The 23,462-nt window shown below is 38.8% G+C and overlaps 2 protein-coding genes across 3 annotated transcripts in view; one reads left to right on the forward strand and one right to left on the reverse strand.

Moving 5' to 3' along the window:
* Nucleotides 1–23,462, reverse strand: part of LOC108141599 (5-hydroxytryptamine receptor 2A) — a 63,537-nt gene that overhangs the window by 18,988 nt on the left and 21,087 nt on the right. For both annotated transcript variants that reach the window (XM_041707324.1, XM_041707325.1), the window contains 4 exons: nucleotides 17,657–18,313; nucleotides 16,470–17,156; nucleotides 13,268–13,401; nucleotides 10,681–10,790 (listed from right to left, as the gene is read on the reverse strand). In XM_041707324.1, coding sequence (XP_041563258.1) covers nucleotides 10,681–10,790; nucleotides 13,268–13,401; nucleotides 16,470–17,156; nucleotides 17,657–17,681 — 956 coding nt within the window. In that variant the 5' untranslated portion in view covers nucleotides 17,682–18,313. The remainder of the gene's footprint in view (nucleotides 1–10,680; nucleotides 10,791–13,267; nucleotides 13,402–16,469; nucleotides 17,157–17,656; nucleotides 18,314–23,462) is intronic.
* Nucleotides 10,894–12,856, forward strand: LOC108141595. The gene is made up of 2 exons (XM_017265042.2): nucleotides 10,894–11,652; nucleotides 11,711–12,856. Exons 1-2 carry the CDS (start codon nucleotides 10,999–11,001, stop codon nucleotides 12,854–12,856), a joined length of 1,800 nt encoding a protein of 599 aa, XP_017120531.1. The 5' UTR covers nucleotides 10,894–10,998.

Here is a 23,462-nt window from a genome sequence, read left to right on the forward strand (position 1 = left end):
TTTAAAAAAATTTTAATTTTTCTTGGTACATATTATGTGTTTTTTTAAAAGTTTAAAAACCCACAAAGAGTCAAAGCAGATTGTGTTGAAAATGTTCCCCAATTATTATGCCGTTTTTTAGTACAATATGATATTTTATGGTAAAATATATAAAATATTAATAAGTTAAATTTGTAAATAACTTTGAAAATAAAAAGGTATTAAAAGTTGATTCCGAAACTGGATTTTTATTCATGTCACTACTACGCTTTTATAAAATCACCATAAATTAAAAAATCCCCGTAGAGCGCCATGAAAATTATTTGGCCACAAGGCCACAAACTCATTAATACAAATCCATTAAGAACAAAAGGCGGCGCACGCGACTGGCGTTTTAAGCTGTTCATAATTAATTGAAATTTTATAAATTGTCAAGTGGCGACAGTCAATATTTATCGACGCATCGGACTGATTCATGGGGTTTTTGCAATTCCTATTTCAATGCATATTTGATGCCTGTCGCCTGCTGTTTGCGTTTTATGCTTTATGGCTTTATTTTTTCAGCACATGTAAATGGAGTTTTTGCTTGTATTTTCGCTGTGTCTCTGCGCTCAGCTAATCGATTGCATTACATTCGAAATCAGCTCAGCGTAGAGCAGGGAATAAAAAACAAAAGCATAAACAAAAAGTTGATTTTATTCACCTGCGGCGGCCCCTTTTTGGTCGTCGAGTTTTTGTGTTGTGAACAACAGAAAACTGTTGGGTTGATGGGTTCACATGTGCTGGTAATAGTTTTGTTTTGTTCTAAACCCCACGGCATCTGTGGCATGATTAAATTTTTGTAAAACTACTTGCTCTCTTTCCATTTAACAATGGCTGCAGTATAACAATAGATAGGGATCCCATTTCCACCTCCGAATATTGTTTTCCTTCTCCAGGCAGCTGAATCGCAATTAAAGTCTTAAAGAACACCGTTTCTCATTTGCAAAACAAACAATAACATTTTTGAAATTTTTAAGAAAATGGTAAAAAAATGTTAATCTACATATTACTTAGATTCGGTTTCTTTTAAGCCTTTGGTCATATTTTAAATATTATTTTTCAAATCTTTTTAGAAAGTTCTTTGAAACTTGTTTTTTAACTACAAAAATATAACACATTTAAAGAGAAAATATATATGTAATATTTTTCCGTAACAACTAAAATAATGCTTTTAAATTTACCCATTATGTTATATAATTAGGTGTACTATCAGTTGATTCATGCGTAAATAGTGCATTGGTGTTGGTATCATTTGCATTTAACATGGAAATGAGGTAAATTGTCGTGTGATTTCTGGCTGTCAAATTACATAAATTATTTTTTCATTTACCAAAAAAAAAATTAACTGAAGCGGAATCTGATTGATGTTGAAATAAATTGTTGTATTCAAAATATATTTTTAATATGAGCACCGGAGGTGTCAAGTGTCTTTACTGCTCTGATTTTCCTATGCAGAAATGATTTTATTTTCCCATTTTTTCCCTTTTTCGCATTGCATTGTTTTTCATAAGGATTAATGCCACTGGGCCTCGTTACTTTGGCATATTTCTCGTGTCTCCGGTTTTCAGTGCGTCTGTTATGCTGGCCCACAGCGAAATTCAATTTAAAACGTGCTTACGTGGCCAAGTTCCAAGGAGGATGGCCAACCGGCATTACCGCATTCTGCTTCTCGAGTGCCCTTTTTGGCCGACACAATTTAATATTGCAGGCCAAAGTGCTTGTTGCGCCGCCTTCGGGCTGAAATTCTTATTGAAATATATATATATATATTTTATACACTTTTATATCTCTTTCCGTTTCCGGCTTTCTCTCGGCTCGGTTAATTTCCCATACAGTACGAGTAGAACAACGGCAAGTTTTGGTTTATTCTTTTAATAAACGCAACAGGAATTATCTATAAAACATTCTGCTGGGCCATGGCAAAAGTTTTCTAGTTGCCGCACAGCTGGTGCAGGATGCGTCTTTTCTTGATTACAGGACCCTTTCTTCCACCACGTAAGTGTACACTTGCGGTGAGGAAAAGTATTACTTTCAATATTATCTTTAAGTAGCAAAAATAATTTTTAGACAAATTCCAAAAATCAAATCTTGTTACTATTATTATTACTATTTTATATAAATAAAAAAAGGATTCTTCTTGAACTTATAGTTTTTTAAATAAAAAGCTTTTTACATACCCTTAAGTTTTGAGTTATAGAAATACTATAACTAACCTCGAGTTTGGCAAGCAAAACTTAGATTTATGTAAGCTTAGATTATACTTAACACAACTTTGAACATTAACTGAATTATGTGCTAGTTTTTTGATCTCAGCTGTGTGTGTGTGTGTGTGTGTGTGTGTCTCAGTTGCGTGCGTAACCTATGCGTGCCCCAAAGGGAGGCCAGCAATTGTAATTTACGACTTGCACACATACACGCGAACAAAAGGCGAGGGGCACATGAAAAACTTATGTAAATTACAAAAAGAAACAAAGAACAGGCAGAGTCTGCTGGCTGCTCCCCGAAAAGGAATCCTGCCTCCTGCCCGCCTGCGAATCCTTGGGCTCCTTGCGCTTCTAGGGTGCATCCAAGTGCACTGATTACTGTCTGGCTGCCCTGCTGCGCTTCCTGCGAGTTCTTATGCGTGTCTGAATCTCTGCTTTCGGCTTGCTTTTAATTCTTAGCCTCAATACGATATACCATATGAATCATTTCACCAGTTAAGAAAATACTTCCTGCTAAAATTTATTATTTATTAAAACTTTTGGTTTTAATATAACCTAATCACTACAGAGAACTTTTTACTTCATAACTTTTAATTTTAGTTAATATTCTGTTTAAACAGAATGTTCATAATATTTTCCCATTTGAAACCTGTGGATAATAGAAGAGCAGCATTTTCTGACAAAGGATCTAATTGTGGGACCATCTATTCACTAGTATTTCATTAAGAATTAGTGTTTTTACTCTGCGAATGATTGCAGCCAAAATTTGTTTTTGAGAAATACATGTTCTTTTATCTTAATCTGTCTTTTGCAAAGATGTTGCAACACCCAGAAAAATTATAGACTAATTTAGTTAAGTTTACCATGACCTAATAAAATTAAAATGGTCTAAATTTTAATTTGTAGGAAATTCATGTCGTACGTTTTTGGGCATTTTAGGCCATTGTTTACTTTTAATTAAGACTATCGTATAATTCTAAAAAAATAATCGCACATTTTTTAGAGAGATCAATATATTAAATGAGCATAATTTACTTAAATAAATTAATGAAGTCAAAAAACATAAATTTCAATTCGAATTTTTTCCAAATATTTTCTACTTTTTGGTTCATGTCTTACTTTACTTTAGGTTATAAGTGCACTTAACGTTTATGTAATGGATTCCTAATCTTTAGATCATGTTGCTCTTACCACAATCTTTTAAAAATGAAAATTTTTTCAAAACTCACAATGTGTTAAGGAATATTTATATTTAAGTGACCGCAGTGTAAAAACTTGTATAACTTTTCGCATATTTGACAATGATGCGAGCAGTTTTAAATAGTTAATATTCACAAAAAACATTTAAACCACTTTAAAACTAAGGTAATTGTTTTCGTCGATTAAGTTGAATTAAATCAATTACAGGTTTTTAAATTTTTTAACGATTTGCATAATAGCTTTGGGTCATTAGGTTCTCAGGACGCAGGTTAGAGACTTCTCGGAGCGGCCACTTAATTATATTTAATAAGCCTAATTGTCGACGTTACTCGGACGTCGCCTGAATCCGGTTTGCATAATTATGCTGCAATTTGCATGTTGCACGCTGAATGTTGCTGGTGCAACAAAGTAGCGCAGCCCGCCGAGGTCTAAGGAAAATGTTATCCTTAATTAGAAAACGATTTCCCAGGGCTCAACCCAAAGACAAAAGTCTTGACAAAGTGGTTTTCCATGTTTCCTTCGGGGATCAGCGGGTGGCATTGGCATTCAATGGAATTTCGTGTTCAAGAGGCAACAATGAATTAACCAGTTGGCTGACTGGCTGGCTTGTTATTTGCCTTCGTGTTTCGCTTTGGCTACGCTACGCTAAGGTTCCGGCTTAGTCCTTGTGGTTTCGACAAAGTTTTCCCTCGAATCCGGATAAGTTTTGTGCGGGAGGAGCTCCAAAAAAACCGACCATTAATCACATGGCTAGCACGGCAAACTGGGCTAAACTCAAAAATAAATACAAACGCTAACGCACACAGTTACTTATGGCTTAATAAAAACCACAAACTTTCAATGCAACTCGCAAGTGAAATAAAAAGGCTTTCTGTTAGTTTTCTAATGCATTTGTTCTGCGGTTGGCCTTTTAATTTTGCTGGAAAATTTTAATTTATCTTCGGTCACGCCCTACAGCTTCTCCTGCCTTTGCCTTTTCAGTTTCCTTTATTTGATTTGATTTATTCGAAATTCAATTTACTCTTCGCACTGATTAATCATCCCAAGGCAGCCATTATTTTGATTTATGCGCCGGAACAAACAAAAACGGAGAAACGAAAGAACTTGGTCAAATTGAAATTACGCACTTTGGGGTTAGCCGCACAGTGACAGTTATAGAATTGTAATTCATCTTGGCTGCGGTGGTTCTGGTTTTGCTTCTTTCTCTTTGGCCCACTCCATTTGGGTTTCGGGGTTTGCCAGTTTAAATGGAAATATTCATAAAATCGTGGAAAACATACACTCTGCGGTCTGCTGCAGCTTGTCTTCTAATTGCTTTGACATTTCATTTGAAAAGTTCCCCAATGCGAATGCAGAATCAATTAAATTCAGGAAGCGTTATACAGCAGTTGGGAATTCATTTCGTCCTTCATTGGCAAATAATCTGTTGATATTTGAGCAGCCCCAAAAAGCATGCAATCAGTTTTCCATCGGGCTTCACAAGCTGAACTGAACACTTGCTGGGAAATATTGATTGAGACATTTTGTGATGTTGCCACTCAAATGCATAAATCATTAGAGTAATGTCAAGCCCTTATAATCGAGATTGAATAAGCCCCAAATTTACACACAGACAGACTGCCACATACACACTTGCAACCACGCTCATATGTGAGGCACACTTAAAGCCATTTCAGTTTGTTTGTTTTATGAACTTGACTCTGTTTGTAAGTTCATCAGAGAAAGTGAGAGAGAGAGAGAGAGAGATACAAAGAGAAAGCAGAGTGGGGGAAAATCCCAGCTTTAAGTGTCACAAACACCTCATTGCAAATGTCGCTGTTACTATTACTTTGTTGCAATACGTATACGAATGTCTACACAGAAACCATTTTTTGAACACAAAAATAAAGAAATTGTTTAATTTAGATGGTGGATAAATAAGTTTTGTATATACCTATAAAAATAAATTTTTTTTTGATTAACAGCTACTTTTTCTTTAATAACTTCTTTCAACAATAACATTTAATTAAGACAATCAAACTATATATTTATATCTGTACATTTAGTAATAAAACAACACAAGTATGCAAACATTTATGTTATTAAAATAATAATAAATAATTATAGCACTAACAATAATTAATATTTCAATATCCTCAAATATCATGTTCTATTTTATAATTGTTTTATTTTTCGTCGGTATTTAAATGTAGTTATTATTAATTTAATAAATTAAAACTATAAGTAAATAATATATAATTTAACAATACTAAAGTAATTTTGTACTTTAAAGTCAAAAATTTTATTGATATATTTTGTGTAACACCCAAAGCATTGTTAATAATTCATAAAATATTGTCCGCAATACTTATTTATTATTATTATATAAATAGGATTACTTTACTTGTTAGGAAACAAGTTTGTCGAATTCCGGAAATATTAGATTTAATCTTGTCATACCGTTTTTCTCGGTGGAGGTGTAGGTTTGTTTTTAGTGTTGAAGGCATTAGAAGATAACGTAAATGTCTTAGTAACATATCCGGTTTTATTGCTCGGTTGCTTTTCCGTTTGTTTGCCTCGGCTTTTGCCGTTTGTGTCCTTATTGCCCCTGTCTTCGTCGTCTGTTTGCTTCTTTGTCTCATTAAACATTTGAAAAGAGACACACACATTACACAGTACACATTATACACATAAAATGTGTAAAGCAAATGAAGCGTAGTCATTTTCCCAAAATCATTCTCTGTGGGCCAGGAAAACTAATTATACTGTTAAATGCGTTTGTTTAACTGCCAATTTAATTAAGGTTATGCTTTTATTCGGCCAATCCCTAAACTGCCAGCTGAGCTTGTCCGCCGCAGTCCCAAAAATTGTTCCAACATTTGTGCAATTACAAAAGTTGCCCCTTCTCTTCGCACCGCACATGAAAGTTGTGGTAATGCGGTTGCAAGGGTAAAGGGCTTAAGGGTCAGGGGTCAGGGGTTAAGGGGTCGGCGGTGAGCAGTAGCCTTTACCTAAAACGCAACGCGACAGTATGAAAATTATGTAAAATAAGTACAATGTGCATTTGCACTTAGCCGACCGTGCACAGTGACGGCGAAAAGTTTTCTCATTTGCGTTAAGTGAATCAAAATATTAGCTAGAAAAAATTCCACATGAATGAAGGCAACTTAAATATTGGTACCTAAAATGATTAAAACAGATTAGGAGTATTACTAGAATTAAATGACGCATTTTCACTCAATGAATTAAATATTTAAATTTTTAAAACTCTTAATTACAAACTCTTCATTAAAATAACTTTAAAGTTGAATAATGTTTTAAATGGCAATTTGGTTTTTTTTTTGTAAATTGTGATAGCGTTTCCGTTGTCGTATTTTTTTCATTCAGTACTTGGCTTTGGAGCAAGCTGAACAAAAAAATAATCGTGTGACAACAGCAATTACAATTACACATGGCACACAGCACATGGGACGTAGTGGTCGCAGTTGTTGTCCATATTGTTGTGTTGTAGTTGCGGTTGGAGTGGCAGCAACAACAGCAACATTAGCGATAACTACGAGAAGAGCAACTCGGAGTCCAGAGCATCGACGATGGCAACGAAAATGAACATGCAATTACATTTTAAGTGCTAAATTGTAAAATATTTACGAAAAACTGTGTAAACTTAATTGAAATTTAATTGAATATGTCATAAATGTGTGAGTAGCAGCAGCAGCAGCAACAACAGAACGAGCAATGTGAGGACGGCAGTAACATGGCCGACAAACTGTTGGTCAATGTGGTTAGCAGTCAGCAATCAGGATAGACCCATGATCTGGGTGCAAGTGTGGTAAAAGATGGAGGGGTTTTGGGCCTGGCGAAAACTTGGCATGTAAATGGTTCGACCATCGTGGAACGCAAAGCCGCGAGGCATTTATCATTCGGTGCGGCCGCTGCCGTTGTTGGTTTCGTGTGCTGCCACTAATAATGACGTCAGCAGCATGCAGACCATGAAATTTATGCACATCGATTTCGAGTGTATGAGTGTGTGTGTGTGAGGGCCTGCTCTGTATGTGCATATATTCCGGCGGCCAACAGAATTCGACAGAATCGGCCGAAACGTTGGGTCAGTGCCATGAAGATTAATGTCCGGGCGCCATTTGTTGGTGTGGCCATTCCGTTTTCGGTTCCTTTTATTACACGAAGAAAAAAAATCTTCGATTATTTTTGTGTTCAATTGAACAATGCATTTTAATTTGGAACTAAAATGTACTAAAAGAAAATTACATTACATTTTCCTACGATTATCCTTCATGAACCTTAACTGTCAAAAGCTTACGTGCCTAAGTATATTTTGTCATGGATAAGGCACGGCTTTTAAAAACATGAATAAACTAAATGGTCCCAAATCATTTGTAGCATGGTCACACTGATATTTTATATGAAAGCATGGGCACATTTTCGTGTGCTTTGAAAGCTTAGGATAAACTTTTTAAAACGTTACTCATTTTTAAATTATATATATTTCTTCTTTAACCTCCTTTATCCTTTCCACAAATATCCATTTTTTTCTGTGTATAGGCCTTATTGTGCTAGCAAATAGTAAGAGAGAAATTCTCTGGCATTGCTACTCAGTTCACTCGCTCGTATTCGTTTTCGTGTCCTTTGCTTTATTTGCCTCTCTCCCTTTGCTAACCCCACCAATCTCCAGATTCTGTAAATACTGTTGGCACTTTGTCTTAATTGCTTAAAAATTACTGACATGGAAAATGAACTCGGAAAATGTTAACCATTTTCCCACTGGCCCTGCCCCGCATTGTCAACGATTCGGTTGCCCTAACGGCAAATTCTTGCAAATATTATTGTAGTCGAATGTCGGCAACTATTTATCATCCTGTTTGGGCGCCCAGAGTCGGGGGCCATTTGACAAACTTAATTTATTAATGCACTGCTCGCATCTCGTTTTGTCCTGCTGGAAAGGCCTGCTGCTTGCTTAAAAGCACATTAATTTTCATTTCACTTGGTGATAAAACAAAGACTTTCCATTTTAAATATCTAGTGACAACTAACAAATAAAATGTGCCCCTAAGTCCTCTCCGGGTAATTGTTTCCCCAACTCCAACTCCGGATGCGACTCAACTACAGCCGAATGTCTGGACCTGAGCCGGGAGCCTTTATCTTGACGATGATGTGGCACTCGGGCAAATCATCATCGCTGCTGTCATGCCTCGTCATTTGCATACTTGCCAGCAGAATTGAAAGTGGTCCATTGCCCACTCCACAGCCAAAGAATACGAGCATAATGTGGAGTAGGACTTGGGCTTTCATTTCGATGTCCAGCTGACAGGCGAGTGGCGTTTGCGAGGTGCCAAAGATAGGGCGGGTCTGTTGTGTCGAAATGTTAAGGCCGGGGCTTCGGCTGATTGATATGCATTCGAAATCTAAGCATCACTTGGCTTTGTTTATTGACAGGCAATTTGCGGAGCCAGCGCTTCAATTTGCCAATTGACAGCCACCTCACAGGGCATCAACAGGAATTTTCGGCGGTATTTCTTTCATACCTGACCCCAAACCAAGCACCGCCCAAAAGGGTAGTTTTCCAATGCACATTTTATGAGAGTTCAATTAAATTTGAATGCCAAACATATTTCAGAATTTGAATGCATTAATTAGTCACAAAAACAAATAGCAATTATACTCATTTCATTAGTACACAGAACAATTTTATTGAAAATTAGTATTATGGAAGCATTCAATATATTCATTTATATAAATTGGTAAATTAACAATTTTTTTGAGCTGTAAATACGAAAATATACAACGTTTTTTGTTGTATCCCTTTATGTGAACATACAATTTTATTATAGAACGTATAATAGTTGTATAAAATTCTACAAATTTCATTTATTTAAATTATAGAGATAGTATTATAAAAAAAAAAATATAACAAAATATTGTAAACACATTTTTTTTTCCTGTGGCCGGTGCTTTTTAAATGAGCTGCCCCCCGCTTGCTGTGTATACGCCACGTTGCAGCTGAAAAGAAAACGATTTGCATTATTTATGGCTCGGCTGGCCGGTCGGTGGCTCTAATTGAAACCGCCAAATAATTGGCCCGCACCGACCTGCAGCTTAGCCAATTAATGCGACCATATAATTTTGGCCCATGCGGGCATTGTTTAACGGCAGCTGGAAGCTCGGAGCCCAATTCCTAATAAAATGAAATTGCCCGGTCAAGTGCAGCAAACATTTTCGGAAATTACAATGCCCATGGGGGAAAGGGCGTGGCATAGCTGGGTCCTGGCCGTCGCATTTGAGTGTTCATTAAACACAAAACAGGCAAAAGTGTCACGGGTCGCAGCCATTCAAACTGCATTACGTATACGCCGTGTGGGCCGATTGGAAAATTGCACCAATCTTGCAGCTAAGTGGCCATAAAACTGCCAGCCAGGACAACTATATTTCCACGCCAGCTTTTTCCCCCATTTTCCGTTGCTCTGGAAAACATTTTACCACTGCCATTGTCATTGGTGGCAAGTGCACGAAAATTAGCTGGCATTGGATGCTTGACAATAAAATTGACATTCGGATCGACAACGAGTTCGCAGTGCGACCCTCCAGCTTTTTCCAAGTGAATAATGCAATTCGTTTTTCACTGCTCCCGCCCTTGCCACGCCCCCCATGGGCGCCCTTTGTTGTTTGCCGTTTTGCGTTCTGTTTTTTAATCGATTGATTGAAATGTTTGCTGCAAATTGATTGATGGCATGCAGCCAGCCATGTTCCCGTGTATGTATGGTTGCCAAATACCAAATTCCGTGGCAGGGAATATATTTATTTTTATAAATTGATATAGCCATCAGATGACAGTTGAGTGCGGGAACAAAGCGAAACAAACTGCAGAGAAGACTCAAGTGTCTTTAATTCAAATTCAGTTCATCCTTAAACAGCAAATAACTTTGTGATCTGATCACAGGGCATTCATCAGTCGTTTTGCGTATGAAAATCATATGTACACATTTCCTACAAGCTATCTGCCTGTTTTAGGTTTATTTTCTCTCGTGCATTACTGGATTTGGAAAGAGATTTGACATGTTAAAAACTTGATTGATTGATTCGCTTAACTCAAACACACGCTGCCACCACATTTTCACACATATCCCTGCAAGTATGGATACATCTATATTTGGGGAGGGGCCCCCTCAGCTTACGGCTTGTCTTACACGCCACTTACAAGCTGACTTCTGGGGCAATTTATCACAAGCTCGGAATGAGGAAGGGACTCTAAGTAATTACTTACCGATCCACGGCAATGGCCACCAAATGCAAAATCGAGGCTGTGCAGCAGAGCACATCGCACGACGTCCAGATATCGCACAATTCCGGTCCGAGTATCCAGCCCTGGCTAATCTGTGTGCAGAAAAAGAGGAGGAGGGTGGCCATAAAGCTGGTTAGTCAAATAGACAATAAAAGTTGATGGCTTATTAAATTTGATGCTGCCAAAGTGTGGAGTGTAAAATGTAATGGCCTCTAATAACAAAGCAAACAAGGGCTGCCAGCCAGGCTTTATAAAGGGTCAACTGTCGAGCGATGGGTTCAAAGTTAGAAAAACGCAGCCATGGGGAGTCGTTTCTACATGCGGAACTTTATCCTTTTTGGCCTCCTGGCCAGCAGCCATATGCAGATACCAGTCGGAGAAATGGAGGCCAATCTGGACAGGGAAATCAGTGTCTTGTTTGAAATACTTCAAAAAGTGCAGACAACCTATGGACTCGACCGAGCTATTACATTTACGGGAAACGTCGATCTAAATCCTTCCCTTGAGCAACGTGCCATGGACAGCATTTCTCTACCACTTTATAGTGTTCGCTCTGAACTTGGAGTGTTTAATCAACGCTATCCGAGTGATAATTATGTGGTCATTGTTATTTTCACTGGCCTGGATGATCCCTCACTGGCCGCCGTCAAGGACATGGCGCTTCAAAATACCGAGGTGTTCTTCGTCTTTCTCTACTCTTCACCGCGGAATGAGAAAAAACGCTTTGGAATGGACTCTATTCGCGCGTTATTCGCTTGGTGCTGGGAGCTGACGATAATTACAACAGTGCTCATTGTTCGCAACGGATCCAATATCGAACAGTGGTCGTATTTCTTTTTGAGAAACATTAACATAGTTAGTCTTGATGTGGGTGAACAGTTCTTGTCGGTCATGCGAAGGAATAGCTACAAGTTTTCCGTTCAAGTAGTGAATGATCCACCATCTGTGTTTTGGGTAAGCTATTGATATTATTAAATTATTGTCACTCGAAACTAATTAAAAATCCTTGCAGTACAATTCATCGGATCAAGCGGCTTTGACTGGCGGTGGAAATATAAGTTTGTCCGGCTGCATTGGCTTGATGATCGTGGAGTTCATACGCTACCTAAATGCCACTTTTTACATTCTTCCGGTTTCGGGGCAGCAAACCTCTCAATACGAGGTCGTTCAGCTGCCCGGTAATCAAAGCGTCGATCTGGTGGCCAATATGGTGGACAACGACAGCCTTAAGTCGTTTAGCCCCATGGTGGCGGACTCCCAGATTTGCGTGGTTGTTCCGAATCATCGGCTGTTGGCCCCGTACAGATATATCGACAAGAATGTTAATAGCCTTACATACCCAATCATTTCTCTTTCGATTCTGGGTGTGTTCCTTATCAAGTATTTCGCCCACCGCAGACGATCGCTTTTGGACCCGATCTTCAGCAGCTTTCGTTTTCATCTAGCTATTCCGTTGCCCGGTGGTCAGTTGGATCGATTGCCCTTGGCCGATAAGTTAGTGGAAGTATTCTCATTTTTTTTCCTCGGACTCTTGGTGGGTGCAACTGTATCAGTGATGTCCACCGCTTTTACAACGGGTATGTGGGAGCCTCAGATCACGAACGTTGAAACGATGCGAGCTAGTGGTCTGAAGATTCTGACGGCCGATCCAACAATCCTGCAGGTTTTTAAGGACAATGTTTTGCCCAGTTCGTTGGCAGATCTTGTAACTATTGTGGATATGGGGACAAAGTTTCGCTACATGACCGGCTTAAACCACAACTACGCCTATGTGGTAAAAACGCACAACTGGAAAGCATTACGGCTATACCAGCAGCATATAAAGACAGAACCCTTTCAGATCGCTGGGCAAGAACTCTGCTCCAGGGTCCGTGCCATACGAATACCTATCTCTCCAAAGTCACCGCTTAGGTTCTTGTACTTATCTTATTTCCGTACCGTTTTTGAGTCTGGTCTCCTTCAGAAATGGGATCAGATGGGTTTCAAAAAGTACCGTGAAATCAACAACTTATTTAAGCTGCCCTCGGATGTGCAAAATCATTTTAGACCACTTTCGGTAGATTATTTTTTGGTCTTCATATGGCTTTACATAGGAGGAATGTTTGTCAGCACATTGGTTTTTGCTACCGAACTACTGATCAACAAATATCGACATTAGTGTTTTAAAATACAAGGCATCATCTCTACAAAAGGGATTTTTTATACCAAATATTTATCGGAAGTTCGAAACTTTAATCATACACCAAAAAAAAAAAAATTAAAAATCTCAACGAATTTTAAAACTAATTGTTAATGGGGGAGCCACATAAATCACCAGGTTTTGAAAACGATTTATAAGAGTGTGTGGAGAAAAAAAACCCGCAAAATATTTAAGATATAAAAGTCCATTGAATTTACTTCGTAAGATGATGTAAGCTTTGTTATTGCATACTATTGGAAAACTTTACGAGATGATTTCTGTGGCACACCACCTTTAGTCTAATAATGATTTTTTGTGTAATGTGTGTTTAAGGAAATAATAACAAAAAAATCCAGCACCGCTGACGCTTTTTTGACACCTTTTACTTACCTCGTATACTGCTCCAAGGGGCATCACTAGACAAGCCACGAAGAGATCGGCCACGGCCAAAGAAGCTACCAGATAGTTGGCCACGTTCTGTAGATTCCGCTCCAGGATAATGGCCGCGATGACAAAGACATTGCCTGCAAGGATCGAAGCGAAAACTCAATCAAATGAAGAGCACAAATCGGGTGTGGTTTTTGGGTTGAGTTTTTATGTGCAGGGCTTTTAGCAGCCTAATTGCGAAAATTGACTTGCGACAAAAAGTTTTCGATTCAATTCGAGCTGCAGCTGATGACTGAAACGAAACCAAGAACCACAACGGAACAGATAAAGTTTTCGGGGATTGGCATGGCAAACTTCTTTGAAAGCCCGAGAGCCAGGACACCAACGAAATGGGAATCTTATTAAGCTTGTCTCCCACCATTGCACTGTTGCAATTTCAGTTGCACTTGAGCTGACTTGAGCAGACAAAGACAAAGTTCACAAAAGCCAAAATAAACGACATGAGCTAATCGCGCCGTCGTAAACTTTGCCAAAAGCCCCAGCTCAGGGCGAAGGGTGTGAAATTGACGTGAGGGGCTGCCCAAGGGACTCGGGAGAGGACACCACCTTTGATGTCTGCCGGTGCGCTTATTTTTCTTGACTTTCCCCGACTTTTTCACCACCTCCGTCCCACTTTTCCGCCACTGTCACCGACTACTTGTGGCGCACTTGAGGCTGCAAAAAGAAAGCCAGCCACTACAGGTGCGAGACATGCAATTTGTGGCATTGAATCCGCCGACAGTCGACGGCAGGAGGGCTCGCACACACACACACACACACATACAACCTCTGCCCGGGGACACACAGGCACGCAGTCACACACACAAACACCAGGCACATGCAATTAGATACTTGAGTGTCAAAGTGAAGGCAACTAGACAAGCCTCATGCCTGCCAGCTGTTTGCGTTTTTGAGTTCCATGCAGTGTCTTCTCCACGGGTGTCGCTCAAGCCATTGCAATCCTCAAAGGTGTGTGCTTGTAAAGTCTTACTAGCAAATGTTAAAAGAACATAAATAATAAATCTTGAAAACCTTACCATAACCATTACTAAAACAAGTACACGCTAAGAAAATTATATTTCATTATTTGCTAAAATAAAATAATGAAAAACAATATTTTTCCGACGTCTTATAAAATTTTCAAAATCGATTAATTATTTCAGAAGGTATCAAGAGATTAAGGTTATCATGGTTAAAACGTTTTTAAGGCTACCGCGCTAACAGAATTGTAAGTGGCGTCATCTGTTAAGGGCATATTTACATCGAATTAATTTAGCAAACTTATCTACTAAAACAATAACATTTAAACATTTTAAGCAACTGTATCTTAATTAAGTAAGAAATAATAAGCGAACTTATGTATACTTCTAAACTTTTTACTATTTACTTTAATATACAAAGAAGTTTTAATTTTAAAAGCTTCACATCAGTTTTTAGATTCTATTCTTAAAGTCTCAGCCATATCATTTTAGATACGAATAATAAGTAGGTCAAAAATTATAACAATTAAAGTCGTACATTTTAAGGCATCCCCTCGCTCGACAGCTTGTTCCGGGTACTTTTTTTTGTGTGCTGCAGAGTGACCAAAAGCGTGAAGCAATCTAGCCAAAATTAGCATTGAAACTCATTAGCATTTTCTTTTTAAATGCTAAATGGTGCTGCCGTCCCACTTGGTCGGCGACAAAAACTGCAGAAGTTCAAAAGCGAGGCCAGAAAAGAAAACTAAAGGGCGGAATGGTACGGAAGGAAAGGACGTCGGAAGAGGAAAAACTAAATAAACACAAATTAGTAGGAAATCAAAATGAAAACAAGTGAGAGGAAGCGGGACATGTGAATGGCTTCGGGCTCAGAGCTCAGGGCTCAATTCAGCTCGGATCTTTTGGGAGTGACGCTAAGAATCGTAGCATACTTTTTAGCGCTCGTTATTTTTATTTGCCTCTTGACTTTTGTGCTGCCCGTTTTAAATGAAATGTAATGAAATGAAATGAAATCTACTTAAATTAATGAAATCAATTTCAGCTGGCTGCTCTGCTTATTTTGCTTCCTCGCCTCATTTTCATTTGTTACTGCCTGATTTTTATACATTTTGTTTCGGATTTTACAACGTGAACATTAAGTTTTGCGCAGCAATTGGATTGATGTGGGCGGGGTACTGTGATTGATTGATTGACTGTCAATTTTAATGCGGCATGTCCTTGCCTAGATGGATGCCGGTTTGTTTGCCATCGGATTTATGGCTAAATGCGTGTAATGAATGTAGCTAACAACAAAAGCGTTACTGTTTCTGTTCTGGTTCTGGTTCTTGTTCTTGTTCTCGTTCCCAATGCGAACGCTCCCTTCCCATTCCGCTTTTCGTTCCTCGTCATTGAGCTGCCTTATTAATAACTGAGACTGAGCCGATGCTGCTGCTTCAGCATCTGAGCCATAATAACAACAATAATAAATAATATAAAATGCCCTGCCAGTATCATAAATATCAGTTACGCGTATTTTATTATCTACAACTGAAGCCGAGGCCCCTCGAGTCCCTTTGCGTCCTTCTTATTGAATTGTTTGCCATATTCCCCACGGATTTGCAGGCAGGCGGCAGGCGCGTGCCTGAGACTGGCATTCGAGGAATTTGTTTCGGGGGGCTTGGCTGGGATAGGGGCTGAAATAATTATGTCTATGTTTGGGCTTCGACTTACACTCAAAGAATTGTAAAGATGTTTAAAAATTTGTTTACTTATTGTTGAACCAGTTATTAACTAAGTTTTGCTAAACGATAAGTTAACATAAATTTAAGTGTTAATAGTTGTTTCAAGGTTTGGTTTTTAATTTCAAACAAATACGAAATATATTGCAAATTTTTGCTTTTGTATATTTTTAAAAGTGCAAATTTTGTTTTAAGATTTTGTTTTTAAATTGGAGTAAGTACGAAAAATATTGCAATTTATATGCTATAGTATTTCTAAGATTTAAAATGTTTCTTAAAGATTTTGTTTTTAAGTTCGGTCAGGGAACTCCTTAGCAATTGTTATAACAAGGAGTTTAATAACTTTAATAAGAAATATGTAAAATTTGTGTTGCTTTTTCTCTTCGAGGTAATAACGAGCCCGTTATTTTAAAATTTTTAAGTATGGCATTAATTTTTTGAGTGCAACTCTCGCTTTCAGTGTGTACTCACCAATTATGGTGACCAGAATCATCAGTCCAAGCAGCACCGAAGTGACGGCCATTCGCAGCAGCTGAGTGAAGTCGTCCTCAGCCACTTTGCTCGTGGTCATATTGAGGCCCGCACTCGCGTTGGTCAGATCCAGCTGGCCACTCCGGTTGGACATCATCTCCCCGAACAAGCTCGAGTCGTTGCCGTCGAGGAGGAGTGTGTCGTTCAGCAGCATGGCGCCCAGGCCGACGGCCACATTGGTGTAGTTATTGTCCATGTCGATCAGTTGGAGGGCTGGCGAGGGCGCCGGCGAGGATCCTGGGTCGTGCTTGGTCGTCAGCGCCCTGTGCGCCGCCTTGGCCGTGATCCTGGCAGCTGCTGCCGCTACCGAGGCACTGGCGGCTGCTGCGGCCAAGGCGGCGGTGGCCAAGGGTGAGCCGGTGGTGGTGCTCGCATCGGTGGGCGGCGGTTTCAGCGCCAGCGAGCTCACAAGGTCAGCGCGTCTCTTCCCGGAGCTGTAGTAGCGCTTGCTGTTGTTGTTATTCGTATCCTCCAGCCCAGCATCCTCCGTGACCGCCATGTCCTCAAACTCCTCCTCGTCCTGCACCTGCTCCTGACCATCGATGCTCTGCTGTTCGGGATGTGGCTCGGCTATCAGAAAGGCCCTGTCATTCACGCTATTCGCTATGTAAATGTAGTCGAGCGCATCTGAGTTAGAGTAGAAATACAGATGTACATAATTGAAGACAACGATTTCACAGTGACAAAAAAAAAAAACAAACAAAATAAGCAAAGTCAGATACTTATTTAGAACGTGACTAGCAAAACAAATAACATGTTAGTCTAAATAACTACACATTCAGTACAAAGAAAATTCGTTTTAAATTTATGAGACTTTGACAATAATATTGGCACCTAATTTTCTTTTCCTTTATAAACCAAGTCGCTATAGCAGTTTTAGAAAGCACCATATGCTATGGCAATCACAAAAAAGATTCAACAAAATTTTCATGAATACGGTATTCGATAAAAAACGCATACAAAAGTCGAGAATCTGGCGTAATCATTTAATTGTTTGACCTTTTTACCTTTGAAAACAAAAACATTGCTAATTTAAATGTAATTTTTAAATACACATAAATAAAGAAGGCACACACTAAACCACTATAAAATGTGGACTAAATGACCCATGTGCTATGTGTACCCACCATTAAAAGTGGTCTCGTGCGCCATTTTGTGGATATACGGTGTGTTTTTCGGGATGCTTCGCTCCGCTTAATTGCAGCCGCAGCGGAAATGAGGAGTAGACGGAAACGGAAGTGCGACTATGCAACGGCGATGGCGATGGCAATGGCGATGGCAATGGCAATGGCCTGCTGGCGCATGTGTGTGTATGAGTGGGTGGGTGGGTATTTGAGGTGGGCCCGTTGTTTCAGCTGGCGGCCACTCAGACACGCGGGACGGCGCATGGTGACACTTTCCCTACTTTCTCCCCTGCGTTTTTTTGTGCCAGCGTGTGCTTGGTGCCGGGCAGGATGTATTATCCTAACGAGCTTTCAAGTGTTTACATGGAGCGTTTACAATTTCGGCTTTCGGCTTTCGGCTTTCACTTTTGGCTTTCACTTTTCTTTCCGACTTCCTCTTATTTGTGCTTTTTTTTTTTAGATTTCTCTGTGGCAGTGTTGTGCTGTTGCTTTTGTGCTGTTGATTGTTGCCGACTTGGCTTTGTTGTTACTGCTGTTTTGTACTCTTTTTGGTTTATTTAAGCTCTTCCGTTTGCTGTCGTGTATTATGACCCATTTGATGTGCTATTTTCATATCCTTGAAGTAAATTTCGCATCCGATTGCCTTCTGGTGTCTGCATTCTGCAATAAAAATTCAATTAGACAATAAATTTTCGTACATAGGCCAACTAATACTAATAAAGGGCGAATTTCATTTCTGCGGCTGCTTTTTATTTGTTGCCCCTCGTGTTTGGTGGAAAACAATATCCTGTGGGTCTGCGGTATTTTTGCCAGCGAAATTTATTGTATTCAATTTCCACTTCGCATTGTGCGTAAAGTGTAAATGAATTTGAAATGCTGCCGCTGCGCCCGCTTGTTAAATAATTTAACGCAATTTCTGCAATTACACGGAATCACTTGGCACGATAAACAAATATGAAGACTGGCAAGCCACGCGTTGTTTTCTTTATTTTCCTTTACTTCTCTTTTTTGCCTCAGGCCTGCCACACACACGCTCACATGAACGCACTTTCGCACACGCACACAAGTTCATGTGTGCGTCTGTGAATGGCGGAAGTTTTGCGTGCGTGCGACAGGCGCCATTGCCAATGGCTCCTTTCGTCTTTCGCCTTCCGCCTCCGCCACTTTGCCCCTCCCCCATTGTCCCAATGTTGCGACAGCGGCAGCAAAATAAATTTAAAACGCATAAAAATAAGGGAAAAGACCGAAAATCCCATGAGCGATGCCGCCTGGTAGAATGTCATCGCATTTAGTTACAAGTGAGTGGCTACAATTGCGGTCAACATGGTAGTTAGTATCAGTATTTCTAATAAATTGAATTGCATTAAATTTTTGTTTTTTTTGGCTAAGCAAATTTATGGTTGAAAGCTTAAAATGCCTGATTAAATCTTTTCAAGCAAATGAAAATGTTTTCCTCCCTTTGGCGTTTTAAAATTATTTATAGTTTTTTGGTTTGAGAAATTTCATAATTTTTAAAACAAGAAATTAGTAAAAGTCTTTTAATTTTCATTTTTGTAAAAAATGTTTATCAAGGCCATTGACATTTTATACGTCAATAATTACAGATTTAGATTAAATGCCTAGCAAAGGTACATAGTCATTGTTAAATAGTTTCGTTCATATAAAACAATTTAAATGCTGTGTTTTGAGTATAAATATAAATATATTCAATAACAAGTTTAATAATTAAAGACTGTTCAATTTGTTCATTTACTTTTTTCATTCATTTTGTGAATTGTTATAATTATTATTCCATAATCCAAAAATACTCGTTTATTGATAAATATTTTACCACAACTGTGTGTAGGTGGCCTGCATGTGTGGAATACGTTGTGGCGACATAAAACCCACAGCGAGAATGTTGCATGTTTAATGCCCATGAAGCTTATATTCTAGGTCCCAGTATCGCACTGTACGTCAGAGGGAGGGATGTCCAACTTACTGATATGATTTGTTCTGTCCTGAAAGTGGAATGATATAAGCGACACATAGATAAAGTGCAAATCTGTTAACAGAACTTGAATTATTATGGACGGAAACTAAAGAAGGAATTATGTCTTTTGGAGCAACAAGTTAATAAGTTTGCAAAACTTAAACTCAAGGATTTCTGACATTGATAAGCTCCTGCTCTTTGATTGTATTTCCATTTTGTTCTTTTCCTTTGAAACTTCACATTTTCCACCTATCATTTCTCATTAGTAGCAACTTGCACTAGCCTTTTTTTAGTCAAATATGATTTCGTTTCAGCTTAAGAGAAAACGTGTTAGCCTTTGGGTGAAAATCTGCAGAAGCAGAAGGCGAACTACAAAAGGGACTCCCTTTTAGTTTCGCTGAGGAGGAGGCGAGTAAAGAGGCCCTATTACGCAACAGCCATGGTTTTTTCTGGGTGGGGAAAAGCCCTTCGTTGTAGGTGCGTACATAAAGTTTCGCCCGTAATAACCTTCAAATGCCAGCATGCGCTTTTAGCCGTGTAACTAACGTTTTCAAGTTCAAAGTCGACTTAATGCGGAAGTTTATGCCAGCCCACTAGTGTTCAAGGTAACTACAGGCGAACTTTTTTAAGTCGGACTTTGCTAGTTCGAACTTTTGAAAAATTATAACAAACTTTTACTTTTATAATTTAATTTTCCAATAATTGAAATTGGATAATTTAAGTTGATAAAGCCATATCTAAGATGTTCATCACCATCATTTCAATTTTAGTGTAACTTAATTCAAAACACCTAATCTAAATTTAAAAAAAAGCTATGAGCAATATTATGGGATACCGACTAATCTGTAATCTTAAAAGATTTCAGGGACATCACTCTCTATATTAATCTTTATCAATATTTTTAATATGTAATAAAATATGCTACGGTACATAAAGTAAATAAAACTTATATTTTCAAAAATACAAAATTGAAATAGCTTTATCATTGTTCCTCACCAACCAGAATTCATGTAATTCTTTATATTGTCTGGTGGTACCCGAAAGTTGACTTATGCCGAACAACGGTTAGGGAGGCCTTACTGTAGTGAAAGCCAACTGAGATGGAGAGTTTAGGTGCTGGCTACGTGAGCAGGGCTCGTTTGAAGTGCAGTTGAGTGTGAAGACGACACATGTCGCTTAAATGCACACCCAGCCGCACCTGTCTGATCCTTCTGGCCATGGTGAGTGCACTTGTTGCGGTTCGCAACTTGTCCGGCAGTCGCCTGCATACATTATGCAAGTGTATGCCAACTGTTTTCTATCTGTGTGTGTGTGTGTGTGTGCTTCTGTGCGGGAATGTCAGTCGCTTTTTATAGTCGGGCTTATCGCATATTTATGCAGTGTGTCCTTTGAAGCAGCGGCGCCGGACGCACAGGACTATAAATCAACTTTGGTTCACCGCACTCTGCTCCTGACCATGTTCCCCTCTTCATCACATTCGGATTCGAATTCGCATTCGCATTCACATCCGCATCGCAGCAATTACGAAAATTGCCTATCTATGCAATAGTTGTGGATGCCGCCTTTTGCTGGGAAGCAGTTTCCAGGCACTCGCACTTTTTGCCTTGCTTGTTTACCCTGCCAAGTCATAAATCAAGCAAATAACTAAAACGAGAGGGTGGGCCCTTTAGTTCAAAGTAAAAACTTTCTGTGGGTTATGTGGTAAATTAAAATACATTTAAATAATATTTAAGCCAATCATTTCTGTAGTGTCCCTCCAAACATTTGTCTTTGTAAATTTATTACAGACATTTTTGTCATAAACCCAGAGAAAAAACATGGCGAATTTGAAATTGTTCACTTTGAAATATGATATATATTTTCGGTACTGGGTTACACTTTCATTTTTTTTTTTTTTATGCAAAAATTAAGGTTTAAAATGAAAAGTTATTGAAATCTATATTTTTCATATTGGATAAACCACTTAAATATGTTAATAATTACATTACCATGGTTTTAGTTTAATTTAAGTAGGATTATAATTTGAAGTTTTTTTTTATTATGCCGTTTTTGTGTGGTTGTAACATTTAAAAGGTAAGTAGGCATTTATTTGATTATCACAATATTATTTGGTAGCTGGTATTATTAAGACATTCTTATCGTGTTTAATATTCGGTTTGCTTTAATACTAAAAGGTATTTAATTAACATTTAAATCTATAACTTTAGTAACTTTTCCACTAAAAAATAACCATAATCGGCAATATAAGTCTTAGTAAATTTGCAAAATAAACCTTTGTGACATTCATAATAAACGTCTTAATCAGATTTATAATCTGACCAGACATTTAAAGATTCGAATATTGAATTTACACTTTTTTTTACTTTATGTATATAAGGTAGATTTGGTAACCAACATTAAAATTCAGACAATCTAGCAGAACTTATCAATCCACCCTCCTGTGGTACACGCCATTGTGTGTGTGAGGCGATGGTGTGGGTGGGTGTGTGTGTGCTCCATCAAAGTGCAGTTTTCCGAATGCAAACCAAAGCAATGCCTCATTGTTTGCCCTTTGCCAATGCCAGCTGTTTGCTGTACGTGAAAAAGGGGCCCAGGAAAAGTGGATGGCGGTGGGGCAAACTAAAATAAAGTAAAATAAATGGCATACATTTTTCATGCGACGCTCGATTTCATTCACCGCAAACTCACACACCCCCACCGACCAGATGTGCAAGTGTAGAAGTGTGTGTGAGTAGATTCAAACATGACCAGACATTTATCAGTTGTTCGCATGCATTCAAAAGATACTAATGTACATATTAGTTCAGCTCTGTAAGTGGCTGCCGACCGCCCTTTCCTCGCTGCCATGCCACTTTCTCGGCATTCCAAGTCCCACTTCCGGTTCCGCTCCGCCCCTCTCGGCCTTGTTGTTGGGTTCCTTTTTGCACCATTTCCGCTTCATTTCATGCGCCATTTTTCTCTATCTTTGCAGTCGAGTGTTTGCGCCTTGTTCCCATGTCCTGAACGGCCTTTCATTGGCCTCCTTGTTCCGCCCTTCTTTAGTTTTTCCTCTCGGTTTCTCCCCCCCCCTCCCTTTGCGGTTGCAGCTGTTATGTATACGCATACAGCTTCAGTCGGATTGCTAGCCCGGTTTTGTTTCCCATTTTCCATTTCCATTTCCCTGCCCGCCTGCAATTGCTTTTGCCAATCAGTCTGCTGCAAATAATTTATATAGCTCGAGTCTGTGTTGGCACCTTGGTTAACTCTTTGGCATGTTTTATGGCTCTTTCGGGTGTGCGTTCCCCATAAATATTGCCCATACGCAGTGTGGACCGAGCGAATTGCATTTGGCTTAGTTTGTACTATGGTTATTAGTGTTTGTCGAGGGTCCTCCACTAATTGCTCATTAATATTCAATTGCCAGCAGCTTTTGTTCAATTATTCAAGTGCAAGCTTTTCAACAGAGAAACAAATTGTCAGCCGCGCTTCCCTTATCACCGCTCCCTTTTATCTATGTAAAAACAATGCAAATAAAAGAGGATTCAGGGAGAATGCAAATATTTAAATGCCAGCTTATTGCATGTTCTGAACGCGGGCGTAAAATAAAAAACATTCAATGCATTTTTTATCTGCATCAGAGCTGAACAAAATAGACCTTAAAAAACAAGTAAGCAAATAAAATTAGATAAAGTCGAAACTGGTTATACTCTGACATTATACATTGAAATGTTTTACATCTATGATAATAGAGCTTTAGCATAAGCTTTTTCAATTGAATGAATGATATGATGCGAATGAAAATAAAGTTTTTAGGTATTACACTTTTTCACACTGACCTCAGTTTTTTTATATTTGAGG

This window comes from Drosophila elegans, unplaced genomic scaffold (genome assembly GCF_018152505.1).
Source record: "Drosophila elegans isolate 14027-0461.03 unplaced genomic scaffold, ASM1815250v1 contig_133, whole genome shotgun sequence".
NCBI classification, from domain to species: domain Eukaryota; kingdom Metazoa; phylum Arthropoda; class Insecta; order Diptera; family Drosophilidae; genus Drosophila; species Drosophila elegans.

Bases quoted from the DNA above. Each gene is read 5' to 3' on its own strand.
- LOC108141595 (XM_017265042.2), top strand. From the start codon at position 10,999: ATGGGGAGTCGTTTCTACATGCGGAACTTTATCCTTTTTGGCCTCCTG. The intron at 11,653-11,710 runs GTAAGCTATTGA...AAATCCTTGCAG, and splicing joins ATCCACCATCTGTGTTTTGG to TACAATTCATCGGATCAAGC.